General features: G+C 41.8%; 2 protein-coding genes across 2 annotated transcripts; one reads left to right on the top strand and one right to left on the bottom strand.

Annotated features, from left to right (window-relative positions):
• The first annotated feature begins 293 nt into the window (after nucleotides 1–293).
• LOC308123346 (zinc finger protein 706) lies at nucleotides 294–7,839 on the top strand. Its single transcript, XM_080485779.1, has 4 exons — nucleotides 294–348; nucleotides 2,865–3,015; nucleotides 6,393–6,514; nucleotides 6,970–7,839. Exons 2-3 carry the CDS (start codon nucleotides 2,881–2,883, stop codon nucleotides 6,486–6,488), a joined length of 231 nt encoding a protein of 76 aa, XP_080341905.1. The 5' UTR covers nucleotides 294–348; nucleotides 2,865–2,880; the 3' UTR covers nucleotides 6,489–6,514; nucleotides 6,970–7,839.
• Nucleotides 7,426–19,832, bottom strand: bmp8a (bone morphogenetic protein 8a). The gene is made up of 7 exons (XM_080485776.1): nucleotides 18,507–19,832; nucleotides 11,939–12,131; nucleotides 10,380–10,528; nucleotides 10,069–10,248; nucleotides 9,495–9,574; nucleotides 9,280–9,390; nucleotides 7,426–8,580 (listed from the first exon to the last, which is right to left on the bottom strand). Exons 1-7 carry the CDS (start codon nucleotides 19,072–19,074, stop codon nucleotides 8,431–8,433), a joined length of 1,431 nt encoding a protein of 476 aa, XP_080341902.1. The 5' UTR covers nucleotides 19,075–19,832; the 3' UTR covers nucleotides 7,426–8,430.
• Between the last annotated feature and the right edge of the window lie 376 nt (nucleotides 19,833–20,208).

Raw genomic sequence — 20,208 nt, 5'->3', positions numbered from 1 at the left:
TAAACTGTGGGTGGAAACTGGAACACACACACACACACGGAGAAAGATAAAGACTCAACCAGTATTTGAACCAATGACTAAATTAGAGCCGCCAATTGGCCTAAAACACACTATTTTGAACAGTGGGAGGAAACCCACATGTGCTCAGGAAGAACATGCAAACTCCACACAGAAAGAAAGATGTGGCCTGGACTCGAATCTACCACAAGGTTTGTCGGCAGTTCCCCTCCGGGCCTATGGGGGCGCTGCTCTCCATTTTGTTTCTGGTCGTTCAAACCTACCCCGGAGCTTCCGGTCATTAAAAAAACAAAACGACAAAAGGACTACAGGCAGAGTCCGAACTCGAAGGTAAAACCGTCCGAAAAACAACATATTTACTTTAAGTAAACAGTTCTAACTCAGCCGGGTGTTTTCTAATATATACCTATAATCAAATATATTTATTTTTTACAACGACACCGCTGTGTCATGGATAAAGTGTGTGTTTAATGTAGCATTAGCTTCCGGAGCTAACAGTATTAACAAGGCGGCGCCGGTTGAGAGAAGGCCTGAGAGGACGAGGAGGATCAGCTTAACTAAACTGATGGTTCTCACCACGTTTATCGAACAATTTACACCGTATTGATGGCTGTGGACCCAAAGAGATACTCAAAATATCATGTTAACGTTAATTCCAGCTGATGTGATATATGTGGCTAACCGTGTTCAGCCTTGACACTAAAAGCCAAGTCAACAGTCAGTTTATCGTTGTTGTTTATGATAACTTTAACACTCAGCTACGTGATCAAGGCCTTCCGATGATAAGAATAGTGGGGGAAATGTGAGAAGCTGCAACTGAATAGTTATTGAGCGTTAAATAGCTTATGTGTGAAGGTCGTGTGGTTCACGATTCTGTGTTTTTCTCAAGATGTTTTGCTTGTTTTCCCTTGAAGCTTTGGTAAGACGTGGTGCAGTTATTGTAAGGTTGGGTGTCAGTTAGATAAAGAGGAACATTTTCTGGATATGCTTACTTCAATTTGTTTGTCACAAATATGGTCACAATTTCCTTTTAGTTTAGGTTTTAGTTCCTCACCTGTGCAACAAACTTCCTGAACTGCTGAGGAGCTGACACACTCACAAATCAGGACTTAAAACAGTATAATTTGCACAGGCTTTCCATTTCACAATAGATTTTTGTTATTTTATTAACTTTATCTTAGTAAAGCTTTGATTTTTTTTCGTACATATAAATGTATTCATCATAATCGTTTAAAGTTACTCTGCCAGAATCCACATGGAAAAAATGAAAGATTTAGGACCCTGTTCAGTTGTTGTTATACATCTCTAATACTTTGTCAGGACCTTTCTAAAGGAAATTTGTCATTACACTCATACAAACATATATTTCCAGCATTCAAATTTCACAGAACATCCCTTAATTTGTTGACTTCATGACGGTCATGGAAACTCCCGAACATTCCCGAAGCATTGTGTACTCAAGATCCCGTTTGTACCCTCAATCATTTTTCCAGTGCGATTTGAGGTCTCGTGAGATTAACGATCAGTCTCACAACATTTAAGACTTTTCATGTGGCTTGAATACTCTCTCTTTGAGAAAGTATGGCTATTTTTTAGGCTGAATTGGTCAACTGTTGTTGATATTTACACTTGAGCTTCTGCAACATCATCTTTAATATCTCAGAAACCCATGTGCACAGGTTTCTGAAGATGGCATCAGTTAACGAAACACAGTTTGGTGGCTACAACTTTCGTTTGTTTGTAAAGATGTCAACTTTGTTGTGATTGATTTAGTCAACTGCCGGTTGGAAATTTGTGGAATTGAGTGGTAATGGTCTTGTTTTCGTGTATGGATTTATTCTCTGTGCAAAAGTGATATTTTAAGATTAATATTCTTAAAAAACCAAATTCTCACTGTTGCAGTACTAAGAAATAAAAGGACATTCACAAAATTTAAGGCACTTTGTAATAAATTTATTATGAATAGTCTGGAATGTGATAGAAATTGCCATTTGAAATCTGTATAATTTCCGTAGCATTCAGCATGTAAGACTATACAACCTCCTGTTCAGTCCGAGAGCTACAGACACAGTAAAATGAATGGCTACTTGTCACAAATTTTAAATTATGTTATTTGTACATACAAATATTTTTAAAACATGATAAACAAGGGTTTATCACTCGTACTTAGTTCTGAAATAACACTTTATTACCTGGAGCAATTATCCACATTATCTTGTAGAAATGTCAGGCGGGTTATTGTGAGTGTTTACAGACTGCGGGAACATTTGGTTTAATCCCTTTATGACAGTGAGAGGAGAGAGAAATAATAACAGAACTCTCCAGTCAGTCTGTACAGTTCTTAATCAATGACAATTAATTTTGTTTTGATCACAATTTTGCTTAATGAATGCAAAACACTGCAAGGCTTTGTCCCAGAATAGTTATTTCAAGTGTTGCACAAATGCTAACCGGTGTAACCAAATGTTCTAATAGTAACCTGCTGATAGTCGCTAGCTCAGTAGGTAGAGCATGAGACTCACAATCTCAGGGTAGTGGGTTCGTGTCCCACGCCGGGCGCCACCTTCCCGTGGGCTCACCACCTGCAGGAAGGTTCTTAAATGGTGCGATGTGATCTGGGTGACGGTGCTCAGACTGTCACCCCTGTGACCCAGAAACGGATAAGTGGAAGAAAATGAATGAATGATTGTCTCAAAAGCTTTATTTTTTGCTGCTGTATTGCAGTTTTCTCAGTCTTATATGTTCTGTTTTGTCCATGTTTCCTGAAGATCTTTCAGCAACACCTATCATTCCTCAAAATAATCATTGCTATAATTTATTGAAGCGTTAGCTTGTCTTGCGTGCAGGTCGAAGCTGAGGGCCATGGCTCGTGGGCAGCAGAAGATTCAATCCCAGCAGAAGAATGCCAAGAAGGCAGCAGAGAAGAAGAAGTCTCATGGCGCCGACCAGAAGACCGCAGCGAAGGCCGCTCTGGTCCACACCTGCCCTGTGTGCCGGGTGAGTGCGACCCACAGTTGTTTGTTGCTGGGAGGTTTGTGGTTGACTTCAACAAGTTGGCTTTGTGTCGCTACAGTGGAGAGAATTAACCATCTGTGTGTATCAAATGTTTTTTTCACGCCCAGTCACACACATCAAAACCTGTCGAACCATGTGAATCATGTCCGTCATTCCATTGGTCTTCTCAGGTCTGAGCTTGTGTAACATACACCAATCAGCCATAACAATATGATCAAGAATATGTTTGATATTTTGTAGTTCTCATCAAAAGAGACAAATGTTACTTCAGCAACATTGCTAGTAAATACTTCGAGATTGTCAAACCTCGCAGTGTTTTCGGGGGTTAATGCTGAAGTCTTCTTCAGTCTTCTTCAGTTGACCTGTTTTCAAGTGAAAACCAAACACTTTTGTTGTGTTTTCTGTGTTCGTTTACAAGACAACGGTGCTTGGAAACACTGAAAACACAGTTTTCTCCCAATGTGGAACTTTTTGAAAATACTCCCGTCTCTGTGGAAACGGGAGGAAGCACGGCTATTCTGAAACGCTGCTACTATGCATGCACACCACCGCTGGAGTAAACGGTTCTAAAGACTCCCCGTCCATATTCTCCTGGGACTTGGTAGTTTTATAGTTGACAGTCGCAGTGATAACAATCCACCGTGCACGTCGCACCTGTGTGTCGTTTCATCACAAATACAAGCAACAGCCCCAACTCGTGGCCTGACATTCTAACGACATCGTTTTCAGCGTTTCTGTCTTTTCCGTGAAAACGGACATAATTTTCAAAAGGTTGCCGTGTAAACACCAAACTTTTCTGACACAAAAATTATGTTTTTTTCACTTGAAACGTTGTCATGTAAACGTGACCGTAGTCTCCTGGGACATCATTTTTTGGGAGATGGCTATTGCAGACCAGGAAGACTCCACACAAGACCCAGGTTGACCCCGTCTTCGTCTAATTCATTGAAATCTTTTCACTTGCACATTTTTCAGATTGACAGATCCATGTTAAGAGTTAAACCTTCTTTTGCTGCCTCATCAGGGGCCTCATTTATAAAACTTTGTGTAGGATTCCTACTAAAACTGTCCGTGCGCCCAAAAGCTGAAAATGGCGTGCGCCAAAATAAATTCAGATCGATAAAACCTGGCGTATGCACAGCTGCACGCACTTTCCTTTTCTAGATCCCTGTCCACCTGGAAGGTTGACAGTTCATCTCCTGCCCTCAACACACCCACTTTCTACCATAAATGATCAATGCAAAGGGCCTCGTCAATATTTTTGCATGTCAATCAGCCTGTTGATCGCCGGCATTTGATACTAAATCTTGACAGAAAAGACGAAGAAAAAGGAATTTTACGGAGAGCAAAATATTCATGGATGAGGTGGAGGTCAGGAAAATTATATTATTTAATGTCACGGTAGTGGAATCACTAATAAAAGGAAAAAACATGCCATCGGCAGCGCGTTGTCACTGCTGTAAATAGTGTGAGAGCCACAGAGAAATCAGTGACTGCAGAGGTGGAGAAGAAGAATCTGATGTGAAGGTGGAGGTCAGGGGAGAATGACATCATGGAGGAGAGTGACATCATGGAGGAGAGTGTTATAATGGGGGCAGCACCCGAGCTCACTGCTGTGCGCAAAAACAGCCTCCATGGTTGTGACGGCCAGCGTGTGTCAGAGTGTCGGCGGGGGAAAATTTTGGTGGAGACACAGCGGCCCGATAAAGTTCAGTTTTATCTGTTTATTAAATGTCTGAATTAAATATTTGAACAGGGACTGTGAAAAGGCTCAGTGGACTTTGTGTTTTATCCTCAGTCACTAGAGGTGGAGGTGGAGGTGCAGGGTGGAGGAGGTCGTCTGTCTCCAGCAGCAGTGCGTCTCGAGCGCATGACCGTACCGTTGCCAAAAAGTGATTCCCGTTCATGTGAGCGGCTTTTATCAGGATTTACAGCCATGATGTGAAAATATACAAAACTGTATCACGTATGTAAGATAATAAAATAAGCAATATCAAATCTATAATTTCTTTAATTTACATATAACCCATTGGTAAATCATCTCAATTGCAGTTTTGTTTTGCATGAGACTTTCCCAGAGACTCACTTTAGTTGTTACCGTGTTCATACAGTTTAGTATTTTTGTATGTTATAGCTGCAAATCCTAATAAAAGCAGCTGAAACAGAACAGACGTCCCCAGCGACAGCCAGTCATTGTGCGCTCCCGTGGACGGGAATCAGTTTATAAACAACACCAGTGCATCCACACTGCAGTTTTACTCACGACTGTCACCGTGCTATTTATGTGTTTACTCTGAAATCAGACTGATTGTTACTCACTTTGTCACAATTGATAATCAATCAGTTCTATCCACCGCTCTGGATCATTTGAAGGTGAAAGTTTGACATATGAACATGGTTCTGCTGATTCAGTAGTAACATTCCACTAAAGAAGCATCTATACCACTGCAGCTTGGCTGTTTATGATCACGTGGATCTATAAGTCTGATATTTGAAGAGAATAAATGTATGAGATGAATCTGGCTTCAATTCTCCACTTCATAAACAGCATTGCCAGGTTCTTCGTCTCCAAAATGAGCGTGCGCGAAGTTCAAAGTTTGCATACCGGTATGCACATTCTCCCGCAAAGTACATTTTTTTAGATCACAAACTTTGCGTGGGAAGTGGCGTACGTATCTTTCAGGACCCTCGGCAACCTTTATAAACGAGGCCCCTGTCCCTCAAGTCTGTAGTTATAATATTATGGCTGATCGCTGTATATTCTGAGGCAGCTGCAGGGAAACCAAGGTTACGTATTACGATGGTTTGTCAATTTGCAAAAACATAAAATGGATTTTCAATGGAAAGTTGGAAATATCTTTATAGTTGAATGTTTCTGGATTCAGCCAGCAGTCGCTGGTGGAGCTAAAACTGGGAGCTCGTCTTGATTTGGCTTCTTCTCTGGAAGAAGTGGCTGAGGACAGATGACAACACTGCCACCTACAGGCAGGACTTTTGTTTCTTTGAAGAAGGTAGCTGGTTTCTTTCAAGTTGCACAAAACACGGTACTGTTGGATGTTTTAGGAAGGCAGTGAAAAGCAACCTACATTCAACTGATTTATTTACATGTATATTCTATTTGTAGCTGCCATTGATCAATGATTTACTCAGATTATTGATAAAGAAAATGATACTATGACCTGTTTTAACAGTTTTTTCAGGTTTGTGTTTATCTTTTGAATACAGTCCTTAGACACTCATACACATGCTAAAATCTCTACTCCATTTTTTTTTCAATGTTATCAGATAAAAAGACAATATCTTGTCCATCTGTTGTATTCACAGAAAATATAACAAGCTTGTTGTCTTTCCTCTTTCAGACACAGATGCCCGACCCCAAAACCTTCAAGCAGCACTTTGAGAGCAAACATCCTAAATCCCCGATGCCTCCCGAGCTGGCTGATGTTCAGGCATAAAGCGCTGCAGAGTGGACCTGATCCTGGTAAGAGGAACCTACAATCTTATTACTGTCACTCTTTGACTTGCTTAAAGTTTAAGGTGAGAATATTCTCACCTTAAACTCCTCAGGTCAGTGTTTTGTGCCGCTGAACCGGCCTCACCAAATATGTCCGACTGTCGCCTGGTTTTTACATCGTTGCAGGAAATGTGGAAGTCAGTTCTGTAAATAATAATTTCGGAGTGACTTTTTATTCAGAATCTTCTTTAAAGCTAAACTCTTCCATTTAAAGTTGTGGAGAAGATTCCAGGTTACGCTTGTGAGCAGCCGAAGGCAGAAACAATCATAGTACAGCAGTTTAGAGTCACCAGCTGTTTTTGAACAGCCAGAAAACATGAAGTGTTCAGCCGTCTGTACAAAAGCTTGATTGTAAGCTTTTCCGACTTGTGAAGCTTGACGCCGTCGAAAACTAAAACAAATATGAAAACTGTCGTTTCCAGATCCACTCTGACCACGAAGTTAACGTTGACTCACGGCCTGAAGGATGTTGACGACGAACACTGGGACCTGTCAGTATTCACAGACAGCGGGAGGGGTGCGGATGTGTGTATGTGCTGTGTACGTATGTGTGTTTGTGTAAGAGAAAACAGTAATGACGGGGCAGACGTACACCAGCAGCCCACTTTTCTATTTATTGTGTGCAACTACCTTGCTTTGTGATCGATGGGGGCGTCCCCAGTCAGGAGAACCAGCGCGACGCATTGCTAATGCTGAATTAATCTCGCGACTAACGCCGGGGAGGGTTCGTCTATAAAGAGCTAACAAGAAATTAAAGAAACGCGTGAATGGTGAGACGTGTTCACGTCTCCTTGGACGCTGCACTATTGACTCCATGTTTTCACACCCTCTTCAAGGTGCAGGACCATTGGCTGTTAAAAAAAAAAAAGACCAAAACTCATCATGTAATTCCATTTTATTTTGAAGAGCCCTATTTAGTTTTGTTTGCCTCCTCTGCTGCTCCACAGGTTTCCACACTCAGAAACAACAGTACCTCACGTTAGACCACACAGCATCTCCCTCGTGGTTCCTTTTTCTTTTTTTTTAAAAACTCCCCACATCCTCTCGGCAATAAACCCACGTTTGTCCCACGTCAGTTAAACCAGGAAGAAATCTGTAACGCAATCCAGATCCTCGTTTTCCATTCTTACTACTCTAACAACACGACACTCTGCTCAGTGGAAAATGTGGGAGTTGCTGCCAACATGATTCATTCCTTTTGGTTCTTTCACTAGCAGATGAAAACCTAACCAATTTGCTTTCACTGTATTTTTGTTTACTCTTTTCAATAAATTGAACCATGTATTTAATGTAACTGGTCTTTTTTGATGAGTTTGTTCGTGTCAACAACAATTCATCCCGCGGTTCTTAATGAAAAATGTACTACTGAATAGGGTTTCCTTCTTTTTATTCTGTGTTAAAATGAGAAATACTTTATTAAAACACACATTTACAGTCCGTCTCAAGTTATGATCGGAAACGTTTTCTTTAAATTGAACTAAAAGCAATTTGATATTCTCTTCATGTTGCTCTCAATAATAATAAAGGCATCAGTAATGTTTGTTTCACCATCCAGTATCATTTGCCTTTCAAAAGAGAGTTTATAATGAACAGAAGTCCAATAAAATGTTTTTATTTCCATGTGAAAAGGTGAATTTTGAAAGGGTATAATGGTTTTAAAGTACTCTGAAAATAACTTCCCCTCACAACTGTTGACGTTCATCAAATAAACTCATCTTCCATTATTCAGACAAACTGTCAACTATTCTGAAAACGCAGAAATTTGAGAATAAGATGCCTTTAAAGTGCTGATTTAACTTGATAATCTGATCTGGGATGAGGTTTCTGCAGAGTTCCTGTGTTAAAAAATAGAAAATCCCTCATGTGTAAGGACTCCTCTCCTCTTATAGGCAGCCGCAGGTCTTCACCACCATGTTGCGATGCTTCTTGAGGATGACGTTGTTGTTGTCGTCGTAGAACAGGACGGAGATGGGGCTGAGCTTGGTGGGGGCGCAGCACGCCTTCGGGACCTCGTCAGGCTTCAGGAGGTGGACCTGGGAGAGCGGAGAGACGACAGAACGTCAGATCCTCGTCCTGATCTCCTCTTGAAGCGCTCATCGTAAGCTCATTATAGGAGTTTTAGAGCCTCGTCTTCAAACCTGCACTGAGACCGTTTACAACCAGAATCCAGCTCGACTGGTGCAAAAGCCAGAATGAAGCGCTCCCAAGTCCACATGGAACAATCATGCAGATAGAAATAATAAATTCAATAACCTGTGTGAACGCAGGCTAAAATCAGGACCAAATTTAACCTAAACAGGTTGAAAACACAAACCCCAGATTTTTAATGAACCACGATGAAAAACTAGGATAAAGCCAAAGCAAGCAGCTAAACGGTCAGGATAAGAGAATCACTAATAACTAGCCTGGTTTGTCCTAAAGCATGTTGAACCTCAGCTGACGTAGAGATGAAAACATTGTTCTAAATTATTGAATCTAGTTGTTGTTTTTTTACTAAAAAGTACGTTTAAAAGCAGGATAAACTTGAGCCAAAACATGTTTGAAACCAGGTGGAAAACCGCTGAGGAGGCAGTTGAGGAACCAGATTAAACAAGCCCAGATCACCCAAAAAATCTGCTTTAAAAACAGAGGGGTGTGTGCGTGCGTGCGTGCGTGCGTGCGTGCGTGCGTGCGTGCGTGCGTGCGTGCGTGCGTGCGTGCGTGCGTGCGTGCGTGCGTGTTGAGTTTCTGACCACTTGCTGGATGAGGGCGTGGTTGGTGGCGTTCATACAGGAGCCCAGAGGATAGAAACACTCTCCGTCACAGTAGTACGCTGAATATCCAGTGGGAGCCAAAACCCAGTCCTGCACAGAAAGAAGGAAGCCATTAATCAACATAAACACATCAGATCGTATCAGTTTTGAGAATAAAACAAAAAAAAAACCTGAAGACTGAGTGAGAGACTGACCTTCCAGCCCAGATCACTGAAGCTGACGTACAACTCGTGTTTTTTACAGGGTTGACCTCCGTTATTCACAGGACTGCGATCTGAACACAGAGAAAGAAGATTTGAACAGACTTACATAATTACCATTTATCAAAAAATATAACGACATTTGTTAAAGTGAGTCAAATAACTCAAATTGACACAGACCCATCTTTTATCATTAATTCTTACTATGGACATGCTGATGATTTCAATGTAATTCATTATCCTCAGACATTTACTCATATCTGGAATCTTTCAGATGTTTCTCATGATCATTTAACCCTTCACATTGCATTCAATAAAAAAAAAAACTAACAAACTTGAAAGTGGAACATTTTAAACTGTGGACATTCTGAGGGGGAATTCAAGGTTAAGACATTGAAAAAATACAAAACTAAAAATTATTTATGAGGAAACTGTAAAACTGACCCAAATCAAGTGTGTTAATGTCAATATCTGAGAAGTTTAAAGTAGAAGTGTCACGTCTTCTCGTTATTTACACCAGCAGAAGCCAGCGTGAGGCGAGAACTAAACGAGTTGCAGTTTGTCTTACTGTGGATGCTGGGAACAGGCAGGTCGTATTTGGGTTTCTTCCTGCGAGGATGCGTCTTGACGGCTCGCGGCGGCCGACACGGGATCTGATTCTCCCTGAAGAAGGTCACCATGAAGGGCTGCTTGGAGCGAGGGCCCCTGCGACCCACCAGCCCGATCCAGCCCGCAGACAAGGAGCGGTCTGGAGGAGAAGAGGAGGTGAAAAAAAACAGGTTTAGTTCTGCAGAAGTTTGTGTTTCTTTTGATTCTTTTATCAATCGCTTTCATTGTTGGACCAGTTCTGTATGGATAAAGACTGATTGGCCGTCTCACCCTCTTCAGTCTCCACATACAGACGTATTCCCAGGTTGCTGCGCGGGTGGAGCAGCCAGTGGTTGGAGGCTGACGTCACGTCGAAGGCCAGCCAGCCCTCCTGTCCTGCAGGAACCGACTGCATGTCCAGCAGCACCAGCTCCGGCTCTCTGGGGGGAAACGACACCTCAGCTTCACCCAACAGCTACGAGTCATTTCAAATAACTGCTTTAGACTTTATCTAAAAATATATCAGGTGCAAGGTGCAAATTATGATCTGCTCAAAGTGTTGTAGGACAGTGTGTGGAAAGTTTGGACACGGACAGACAATGTTCCCCTCTTGGTGGCACCAGAGGAAAAGTTTAGAGAGAGACAAACTGCACAAACTTATGTGACTCATCATTCAAAGCCTGTTGAAAGATTTGTGTCTGGGATGGTGGAAAGAAATTAAATCGAAAAAAAAAAAATAAATACAGAAAATTAAACCTATGTTTGAAATCGGAACGGGGCAAATACATGAAGTGAACCACGACTTGAGGCTTCCTCTTCCAACAGGAGGGAAAATGTTAGAAGTTGTTCTGCTTGTCTCTCTCAATTATTCTGCAAATCTTTATTTCAGGTTTCAGTTTATAAGAGTCACACCTTTCTGTCCCCCGGGGAGCCTGGGAACTTGTACTGTATTTATAATCAACCAAATACTATCCATTCAAAACGTTGACTTTAGAATGAAGGTGAAGGCTGGCAAGAAATTAATCAGAAATCAATTAGAATTTTCGAACTAGAACAAACAAATTCTTGAAAATCATCTAGAAACACAGAAAACCTCCTGAATGGATCAACTTAGTGAAAAACAAGTGAGGAACCTGTCATAAGTAGAACCTAGGCAAAAAGTCAGCCTTAAACCAGCCGAATAATTTGTCCAAGAATAAATGATTAAATTCAGTAATACATGGCCAAAAAGCCGTCAGAAACTAGAGAAACAGCTAATCCAAATGGAAAAATACAGACCGGCAGAAAATCACTTGTAAAAACATTTAGAGAGCAGTTAGAAGAACAACAGAAGAAATCCAGCTGAAAACTCCAGAGAAACAAGGCAAATAATCAGTGAGAAAAACTGGCTGAAAAACCTTTGAGACGAGGCGACAGACCAGGCTGAACTCAAAATCTGTGAAAGAACTTGACCACAGTGAGGAACCGAGAAACAAACTGGAAACTGTCCATTTGAACTCAGGAAGAAAATCAGACAGAAAACAGGCAAACTCTGTAAATAATGGGGAAAAAAAAAAAAAGCTCAAATCAACTGGAACCGGGTAAGACAGCACACCAAAAACGCTTGAGGATCAAAACCTGTTCAAATAAGTCAGAAAAGAGTCAAAAACAGACTTAAAGCCAACTGACGTGTAAGACACCAAGTCAATGGAGGTTAAACCAGATTTAAACACCCCTGGGACGTCGCACTCTGCCTCACAATACACACACGTACACAATACTGCACATGGAGCTGGGACTGGAACGTCGCACACCAGAGAACAAACGACGGTTAAAACCAGAGGAGGAAGGAGGAGGAGGGCGAAGGAAACCTGTGTCTGTTGTCTCTCTGGATCTCGTAGACGGAGATGTGCAGCGTCCGGTTCGCCCTCTGACCCATCGTCAGCGTCTTGTAGATCCGAAACTCGGCCGCCGTCACCGTCTCGCCCTGGGGCAGCGGCGTCAGGTCAAAACGGAACTCCTTCCAGTACGGACGAGGCTGCAGGAGGTCACGCTCCTGCTCCACTGCACACACACACACACACACACACACACACACACACACACACACACACACACACACACACACACACACACACACACACACACACAGAACCAGAGGTAACACAGTTACACACACTGAAAACCCAACGTTTTGAGAACGGCTCTTTATTGCTCTCTGCTGCTTGCCTGTGCGTCTTTACAAAAGCCGACAGCGTCAGCGCGCGGCCTCGTGACAATAAAGACTTTGATTTTGCCTTCGTAGGAGAAAATGTGCTCATGCTGTGTGAATAATGAAGCATTGACAGTGAGGAAGAGGAGCAGCAGTGTGGAGGAGATGAGAGCGCTGGGAGACGAGTCCATGACAGGAGAACTGAGGTGGAAGAAGAGTCAAGCCCTGAACAGTCAGTACAAGTCAAAGATAATACGCAGAGTGTGGACTCAGGATTCTCTGGCTGAAGAGAACAAGTGAAACAGAGTCGAACAAACTCGGTGGCGTTCACAGCTGGTTGAGCAGAAAAGGAGCGTTTGACAACATGGCTGCTGTGTCAGGAATCAGGCTTAACCCGGGCTGAAAAGTATTCCAAAGCCAGGCTGAAGCTCAGAAGGTCTAGGGAACAACCACAATCCCAGACCAAGAACAGTTAGAACTCAAACTAAGCACTAAGCAATGAATTAGTCGAAAGCCAGTCTGGAACGTGGAACCTGACTCAGACCTGCGAAATCTAATTAAAGATCTGACAAAAATACAGTTAGAAATTCCCCCAAACCCGCTGAAACCATCTGAAACCCGCTGAAACCATCTGAAACCCGCTGAAACCATGAGTCAGAAATTCAACTAAACCGAGGACAGAAACCAGGTAACACACAGGAACGATTCCGGCTTGAAGAAATTCAAAAAAGTAGTTCAAAACCAGGATCTAAAAAAACAGTTGGTCAGAAATCAGATTCAACTTAAAACAAGAAAAACCTCATTAGTAAAGATTTTTAATGTTATATAGTTCATAATTTGTAGTTTACTGTATATTTTTATTGTTAAATGTGTGTGTTTGCTCGTTTGTGTGTGTGTGTGTGTGTGTGTGTGTGTGTGTGTGTGTGTGTGTGTGTGTTGAGGGGGGGTGATGCACACGCACGCACGCACACACACACACACACACACACACACACACACACACACACACACACACACACACACACACACACACAGTGCAGTAATTAGAGACACTTAGTTCCCTGAACCACGGCAGCTGCTCAGCACACACACCACTAATTGCAGCCCTTCTGGTATTTTTAGAGTCGCTCCCTCCTCAGCAGTATTTTCATCTCGCTTCGACCCGTTTGCTTTTTTTTTTTTTTTCTTTCTTTTTTCGGTGTGTGTCTTTTAATTCCAACCAGCTGTGTCTTCCCATTACATATACATAGGAACACACACCCTCTCCTCTTCTATTCAACTTACATGAACTACACACGCTGATTAGATTAACTATTTAAACAGTGACTAAATCTCGTACATCTGCACAGGATCAGCTGAACCATTCAGACCATCACACAAACGGCACACCACTGAGAAAACCTCATGTGCATTCACACATTTCTTTTAAAGTTCATAAAAAAAAACATGAATACTTAGTTTCTTTTTGTTGCTATTTTTTGTTATTTACATGTATGTGATGCGTTTTCCTGTAGATCTGATGAGACTTAAAGGTTTCGGGCGTCATATAAAAGCTGCCTCATCCCAGAGGAACCTCCGTGGTGCATTCTGGGTCACTACTAAAGGCCGTGAGTCACCTTATGTTTACGTGATTTGGAGGATGAGACGCTGTGTTCCTGACGTGTTGACTGATAAATTTCAGAGCAGGGCAGAACTGTGCAGAGGGAACCCTTCATTTAACATTGGATGCAGGTTTATTAAAGAGTCCGACCTGAAGGAGGGCTTGACGTTTCCCTCCGTGAGCAGAATCACCGGAGGAAGGAAGCCATCAAGAAGATGATGTTTAACTTGTAAGATAGATAGGCATCAGTCAGGCTGCTCTGTGGTGGAGATTGAAGTACAGATGTTGACAGGAACCAACAAAAACAGGCTGAGTGCTCCAAAGAACATATCAGAAATAAGTAAGAAACCAGGTTAAATCTGTAAGAAACAATTATAGGCCCAGTCCAAACAAGTCACATAATCAGAAACTCAGGCCAACAATAAGTTGTTAGAAACCATTTCATACCCTGGCCACAAACGAATCAGAACCCAAGATAAATAAGTCAGAACCGGTCAAAGAACGACTCAAAACCAAATCAGATCTCATCCAACAACCTGTCACATACTCTGAAACCACTTTGGAACAAAGCCAAAATCCCGTCGGAATAAAACAAGTAAATGTGCGTCCTCATCTGCACGAATAGATTCATAACCATCCCTCCATCCTTTACATCCAGTTCAGGGTCACTGGAGCCGATCCCAAGAAGGGCACAAGGTGGGTTCAATCACACTCACACTTATTTAGAGCCGCCATTTAGGCTCAAGCTTTAATGTTTTTTTCGACTGCGGGCAGAAACCAGAGCAGCCACAGAAACTGTGCACACACACAGAGAACATGCAAACTCCACACGGTGATCCAGTCCAGCAAGAAACACAAAACAGGAGGGTGGTGGTGCGGAAGGGTGGTGGTGAGTATTTACGTTGACTTGTAATGTAATCTGTATTCTGCCAGCACTGCCGGTCTGCATGTTGAGATATTAAATGTCTGTGGAACATTTTCCAGCAAAAGAACCTGCACTAGCTGAATGGACTGGATGCAGGACTCATTACATCTGACGCCCAGATGGATGCTGAGGATCAAAAATGAGTTGAGCGTCTAAAAACCTGCACAGCATCTTCACATGACTCTTGTGATGATTAACTCTCTATTTGTGTAGATTTTTCTTTCTGAATAGTCAGAAAACTGAAAACGTTGTGCGGTAAACTCATTTAACAAACAAAAACTAAATAATTTGTCCTATAAGTATTGGTACTAAAGAGCATTTTATTAGCTCAGTGCACGCAGGCTGCAGCAGCGCTGGACAATGAGCCGGGCCAAAATGAAAACCTTCTGATATATTTGAATCATGCTGACAGCAAGACTAAACATTTGCACAGCAGAAGACTGAAACAAACTCAGAATCTTGGCTGCACTGACCTGTCACGGTCAGTGTCATCAGGTCCGCACATGTGTAATTTAATCTTGCACAATATGCTGCCAAAGCCGCAAAGTCAAAAATTCAGTCATTCAACACTGATGATAGATGCTCAGAGTCAAAGGAGAAGTATTTCTTTCTTTCTGTGCAAAAAGTTCATTTTCAGCTTTCACAGCTGTGAAGAGGAGAGAAAATCATGGAAAGAGGAAGAAACAGCTGATCCACTTCAATCTGTTCATTATTAATGATCTGATAAATATTTAATTGTGGTGGTAAATGTTTAATTAGTGGTCAAACGGATGTGTAAAAACACACATTTGTGGTCTTTGAAGCAATTCAAGCCTTCACACCATCAAAAAAATGATTCAACACCTCAAAGGGTCAGAAATTATATCATAAACATAAAATAAACCAGTATTGGGTATTGAAAAACAAATGGACAAGTTATAGAGCTGCACTCAAATATCAAATAATCTAACAACATTTTATGTTCGGACAAAATAGTTTTTCAAAGCAGCAACCTGACGGTGGTGATTTGCCCTGGCCAGTTTTAAAATGTCCAAATATGATTTTAACTAATTGAAACAACTTTTTTTTTAAAAAAAAATCAAATATTACTTTCTTTTACAATATGATGTTATTCTGACATTTAGAATAGAATTTTCACAAATCATTAAATGTGAGCATTACAGAAGATTGAAGCCTCATGAACACAGTGTGGTACAGTAGTGTAGTGGTTGGCCCTGTTGTCTCACAGTGAGAAAGGTCCCACGTGGAGTTTGTATGTGTTTAAAATTAAGTAGTGTCTCTATATTGTCAATCAGTGTGAATTTGAGTGTTACTTACATTTTAACAGTTGGATGTTATTTCATGTTTCCAGAAGCAGACAATTCAATGTGTATAAATATCTGTTCAAAGCACATTTCTCAGCCAAAGTAAATTAGAAATTACACCATCATTTACAAACTAGTTGTAAATATTTGATATTCTTCATTAATTGTTGAGATTTTCTCAGTTGAATGTTTAATTGTACTTATAACAGAAATGTTGATCATAAGGTGGTGCAGCAGTGGTTTTTATATATGTATTACTTTATCAGTAATACATAATGTACTATGAACATTTTGATTTTTCTAATCACACAAGATTTGTATTCCTCTCAGTTACTGTCTGGAACCTTCACTCAGGGGTCTTTGTTCCCCATGGACACTTTAGGCCGCCCACCCTGTACTATAAATCCGTTTTTCCCGCCTCACTTTTCCACTTGTGTTGTGTGGGAAGTGGGAAGTAAACAAGACTGTGCCACTGTAATTTGTGTGTTTTAATGCGACGTGTAAAATTATATTATTGCAAAAACTCTTTAAAACTTTTCAGAAAATAACTTGATATTTTCAGCCTCGTTTTCGCGTTAACGTTCAGGCTCTTTGGACTGCACCATGTTTTCATTTGGCGGATGGAGGGGATCAATTGCACAAATTGAGCTGTGACACTTGCAAAAGACTTAACAAAGCAACTATGAAGGTAGCAAAACATTTCATGTACGTATTTTCTTTTATAGTACTATTTTTCCGAGTATATTTATGGTTATATACCAGAAAAAATCGTGTAAAAATCCCCCCCCCCCCCTTCCTCAAGTAGTTTAATCTATTGTAGACAATATCATTAGATGACAGCTGCGCTAAATCTTTACATTTTTATTAAAACATTTACTTTATTATTCTAAGAGTGCATTATTGAGGTAATGTCTCTTCATGGTAATATTAAGTTCTTTCTAACCGCTTTGTTACAGTTTGTCCAACTAAAAGCTCGCTAAAGTTAGTTCGCGGCTAACTTAAAGCTAACAATTAGTTAGCATGGCTGACATGTACGCTGTGTGAGTTTTTATTATAATGTAAATAACAGTCATAATTCGAGTTTCTATTAGTAAAGGATTGGCTGTCACTAACTTCATTGTTTATAGCTAAAGCTTCATCATTTTCACAGATTTATTCCCAGATGGGTGTTTTAACAGTGACTGACAGACATTAAGGCAACTGGTGAGTAGTCCTGTAATCCCCCCCCCCCCTTCCTCAAGTAGTTTAATCTATTGTAGACAATATCATTAGATGACAGCTGCGCTAAATCTTTACATTTTTATTAAAACATTTACTTTATTATTCTAAGAGTGCATTATTGAGGTAATGTCTCTTCATGGTAATATTAAGTTCTTTCTAACCGCTTTGTTACAGTTTGTCCAACTAAAAGCTCGCTAAAGTTAGTTCGCGGCTAACTTAAAGCTAACAATTAGTTAGCATGGCTGACATGTACGCTGTGTGAGTTTTTATTATAATGTAAATAACAGTCATAATTCGAGTTTCTATTAGTAAAGGATTGGCTGTCACTAACTTCATTGTTTATAGCTAAAGCTTCATCATTTTCACAGATTTATTCCCAGATGGGTGTTTTAACAGTGACTGACAGACATTAAGGCAACTGGTGAGTAGTCCTGTAATCTATTACTTCATTTGTAGAGTAAGATTTCTTTTTAACCTGATATTTTAGGAGGATTTTAGGTGATACCAAACTTTGGAGTCCAGTCATTAGTTGTAGAATCCACAGAACCGAACGTCTTTGCCTGCTTGTGCAAACCTTTTTTTTTTTTAACAGTTGTCTTTTACATTTGGAAAGATTTCATGCAGTGTCTATGCACTGTCTATGGGGTAAATTTGCATGCAGATTGAAATTAGTTAAAGGCAAAATGTGCTTGCAGTTGCACCCATGTGGTGAAGTGAGAACAGTGTCTGGTGTGATTGTGTTAAGACTGGTGCAGGTCAGTGGAGACAAAGTTTACAAAAATGTGAAAACGTCTCAGGGTCTAATCCAGAACTTTTGTCCTAACCTTGATCAGGATAGTGACTTTAATTTTTAACATCTCCATTCCTTTCAGAATCTTATGTGATCAAATAATACATGATTATACAGTCATGCCGAACATGGAAGTATGACTACTTTGAATATATTAGTTATACATTGTTTTTTTGTATTATATTGTGTGGACTATTATTTTATAGAAATCAAGCGAGAATATTACTTTTCAACATATTTTATGAGTACTTTGATGAGCACTGTGAAAGAGTTAAAACCTGCTGATGTCAGCTTGTTGACTGTCCATCTCCTCTGAAATGGGATCAAAGTTATTCTCAGTATAATCATCAACAGTTTTCTGACTTGCTTCATGGACCCAAGACTCACCCAGGTTGACAAAGCTCATCACCGTGTCGGCCTCGCTGACCACCGTCCCCAGCGGCGGTGTGTGCGTGCTCAGGGTCGGCAGGGCTGCCAGGTTGACCTGAGTTGCCCCTCCTAACTTGCCCATGCCGGGTCCATTTATAATTATCTCATTCCCTTCGTCCTCGCCGTCAACCGACATGGCATGGTACAGGTCCAGCATGAATAGCGGCGCGGAGGAGGGGGGCCGCAGTGGCGGGTGTGGTCTGGGCCGCCCCGGCAGACCCAGGATGGACAGAATCTCCTTCTGCATCTCCTTCTTCTCCCGTCCGCTGAGCCGGCGGAAGCTGGAGTGGACGACGGCCTCGGCCTGGTGGCTCCACAGCGAGAGGGAGAGCAGGAGCAGCAGGGGCAGGAGGAGCAGCGTCCGGGGGTGGAGGAAGGTGGAGGGCCTGCTGCTGTGCTGCTGGGTCAGACAGGAAAGTGTGCTGGAGGCCATGACGACTGCTTGCTTTGGCTTCCTCTCCATGTCAAAGTCTCCCCTCATTAACAAGATGCTGCAGGTTTTTCGACTCCTCGGCTGATCGCTCATCTACTCTGACCAGCGTCGGATCTTCTGCTCGCTCCAGTTTGTCCCCGCAGACAATTACAGTGCTGGTTTCTGCCTGATGTGTTTAGAGGAAGGCTGCCTCTGGACTGGACGTGTTTACGGCCTTAAACTGCCTCTGTTTATCTCTCCCTCCCTGCTGGCCTTCCTCTCCCCCTCGTCTACCTTCTGTAATCTCCAAGGGGAAGGAAGAAAAAAAACCTCCCGCCTCACCTCTCAGTGGTGCAGCAGAAGAAACAGAGATAATGAGAGTGACAGCATAATTACAAGCTCTTCCTCTGTGTTTTGAATATAGACAAACAATAACCCCGTGGAAGATTACGCCGAGCTTTGAAGTTGTAAACTTGCAGGATGGAAAGCGATTTCAGTGATGGGCAGGTGGAGTGAAACTTGAGAGCCGAGCATCGGGTTTCCTGCTGCCACACGGGGAAGTGAAGAAGTTCACACCTGCAGTGAGTCACAAAAGTTCCTCACAATGAAGAGAAATCCTTCTTCCACTCATCTTTCAGCCATCATCCATCCGCTCTCCACCCACACGTCTCCAGGGCTCCTCAAGTCTTAATCCAATTTATAAAAGCGGAAATTGTTTCCTGATTGTAAATCGTGTGGCGAGGTGAGAGGTTTCCCCTGCCGTCCTCTGCTCTGTGGCAGCTCAGTGTGAGCCGGGCTCTGAATGTGTGGAAGAAGCCTCCACCAGGAGGGAGTTCCCCTCCATGCCTCCGCCTCTCCTCCTCCTTCCCCCTGCTTCCATCTCATCGTCACCCCTCCCAGTGGTCACACCGGGGAGCCCTCATCCCTCTCTCCCTCCACCCTTCTATCTTTTCATCCTCTCATGACTGCTTCCTTTCATTGCTGTTCAGCTTCGAGCCCCGGTGGCTCATGGAACTGTAAAGTTCCTCCAAACTCACAAACCAGTAAAAACATATCACACAAAAACACGTAACACAGTTGTTAAACAGAATGTATGAAATAATCAATCAGCTGTTAGAAAACTGAAACATCGACACATAATAAAGATTAAAATTGTTTTAGGTTTCTGAATTTGTTTTCCTCATCTCAGCTTGTTCGACTGTGAATGAAGTGTGTGAGCTGCTCACACACGGTTTCCTGCCGACTTCA

Source organism: Lipophrys pholis (assembly GCF_963383615.2).
Source record: "Lipophrys pholis genome assembly, chromosome: 17".
Classification (NCBI taxonomy): domain Eukaryota; kingdom Metazoa; phylum Chordata; class Actinopteri; order Blenniiformes; family Blenniidae; genus Lipophrys; species Lipophrys pholis.
This window is presented reverse-complemented; position numbering and strand designations above follow the sequence as displayed.

What these genes read in the sequence shown, in the direction of transcription:
- bmp8a (XM_080485776.1), bottom strand. Translation starts at nt 19,074, where the DNA reads ATGAGCGATCAGCCGAGGAGTCGAAAAACCTGCAGCATCTTGTTAATG. An exon ending in GTATGTGGAGACTGAAGAGG is followed by an intron (nt 10,249 to 10,379) that starts GTGAGACGGCCA and finishes CTTCTCCTCCAG; the next exon opens with ACCGCTCCTTGTCTGCGGGC. An exon ending in TCAGTGATCTGGGCTGGAAG is followed by an intron (nt 9,391 to 9,494) that starts GTCAGTCTCTCA and finishes CTTTCTGTGCAG; the next exon opens with GACTGGGTTTTGGCTCCCAC.
- LOC308123346 (XM_080485779.1), top strand. Translation starts at nt 2,881, where the DNA reads ATGGCTCGTGGGCAGCAGAAGATTCAATCCCAGCAGAAGAATGCCAAG. An exon ending in ACACCTGCCCTGTGTGCCGG is followed by an intron (nt 3,016 to 6,392) that starts GTGAGTGCGACC and finishes TTCCTCTTTCAG; the next exon opens with ACACAGATGCCCGACCCCAA.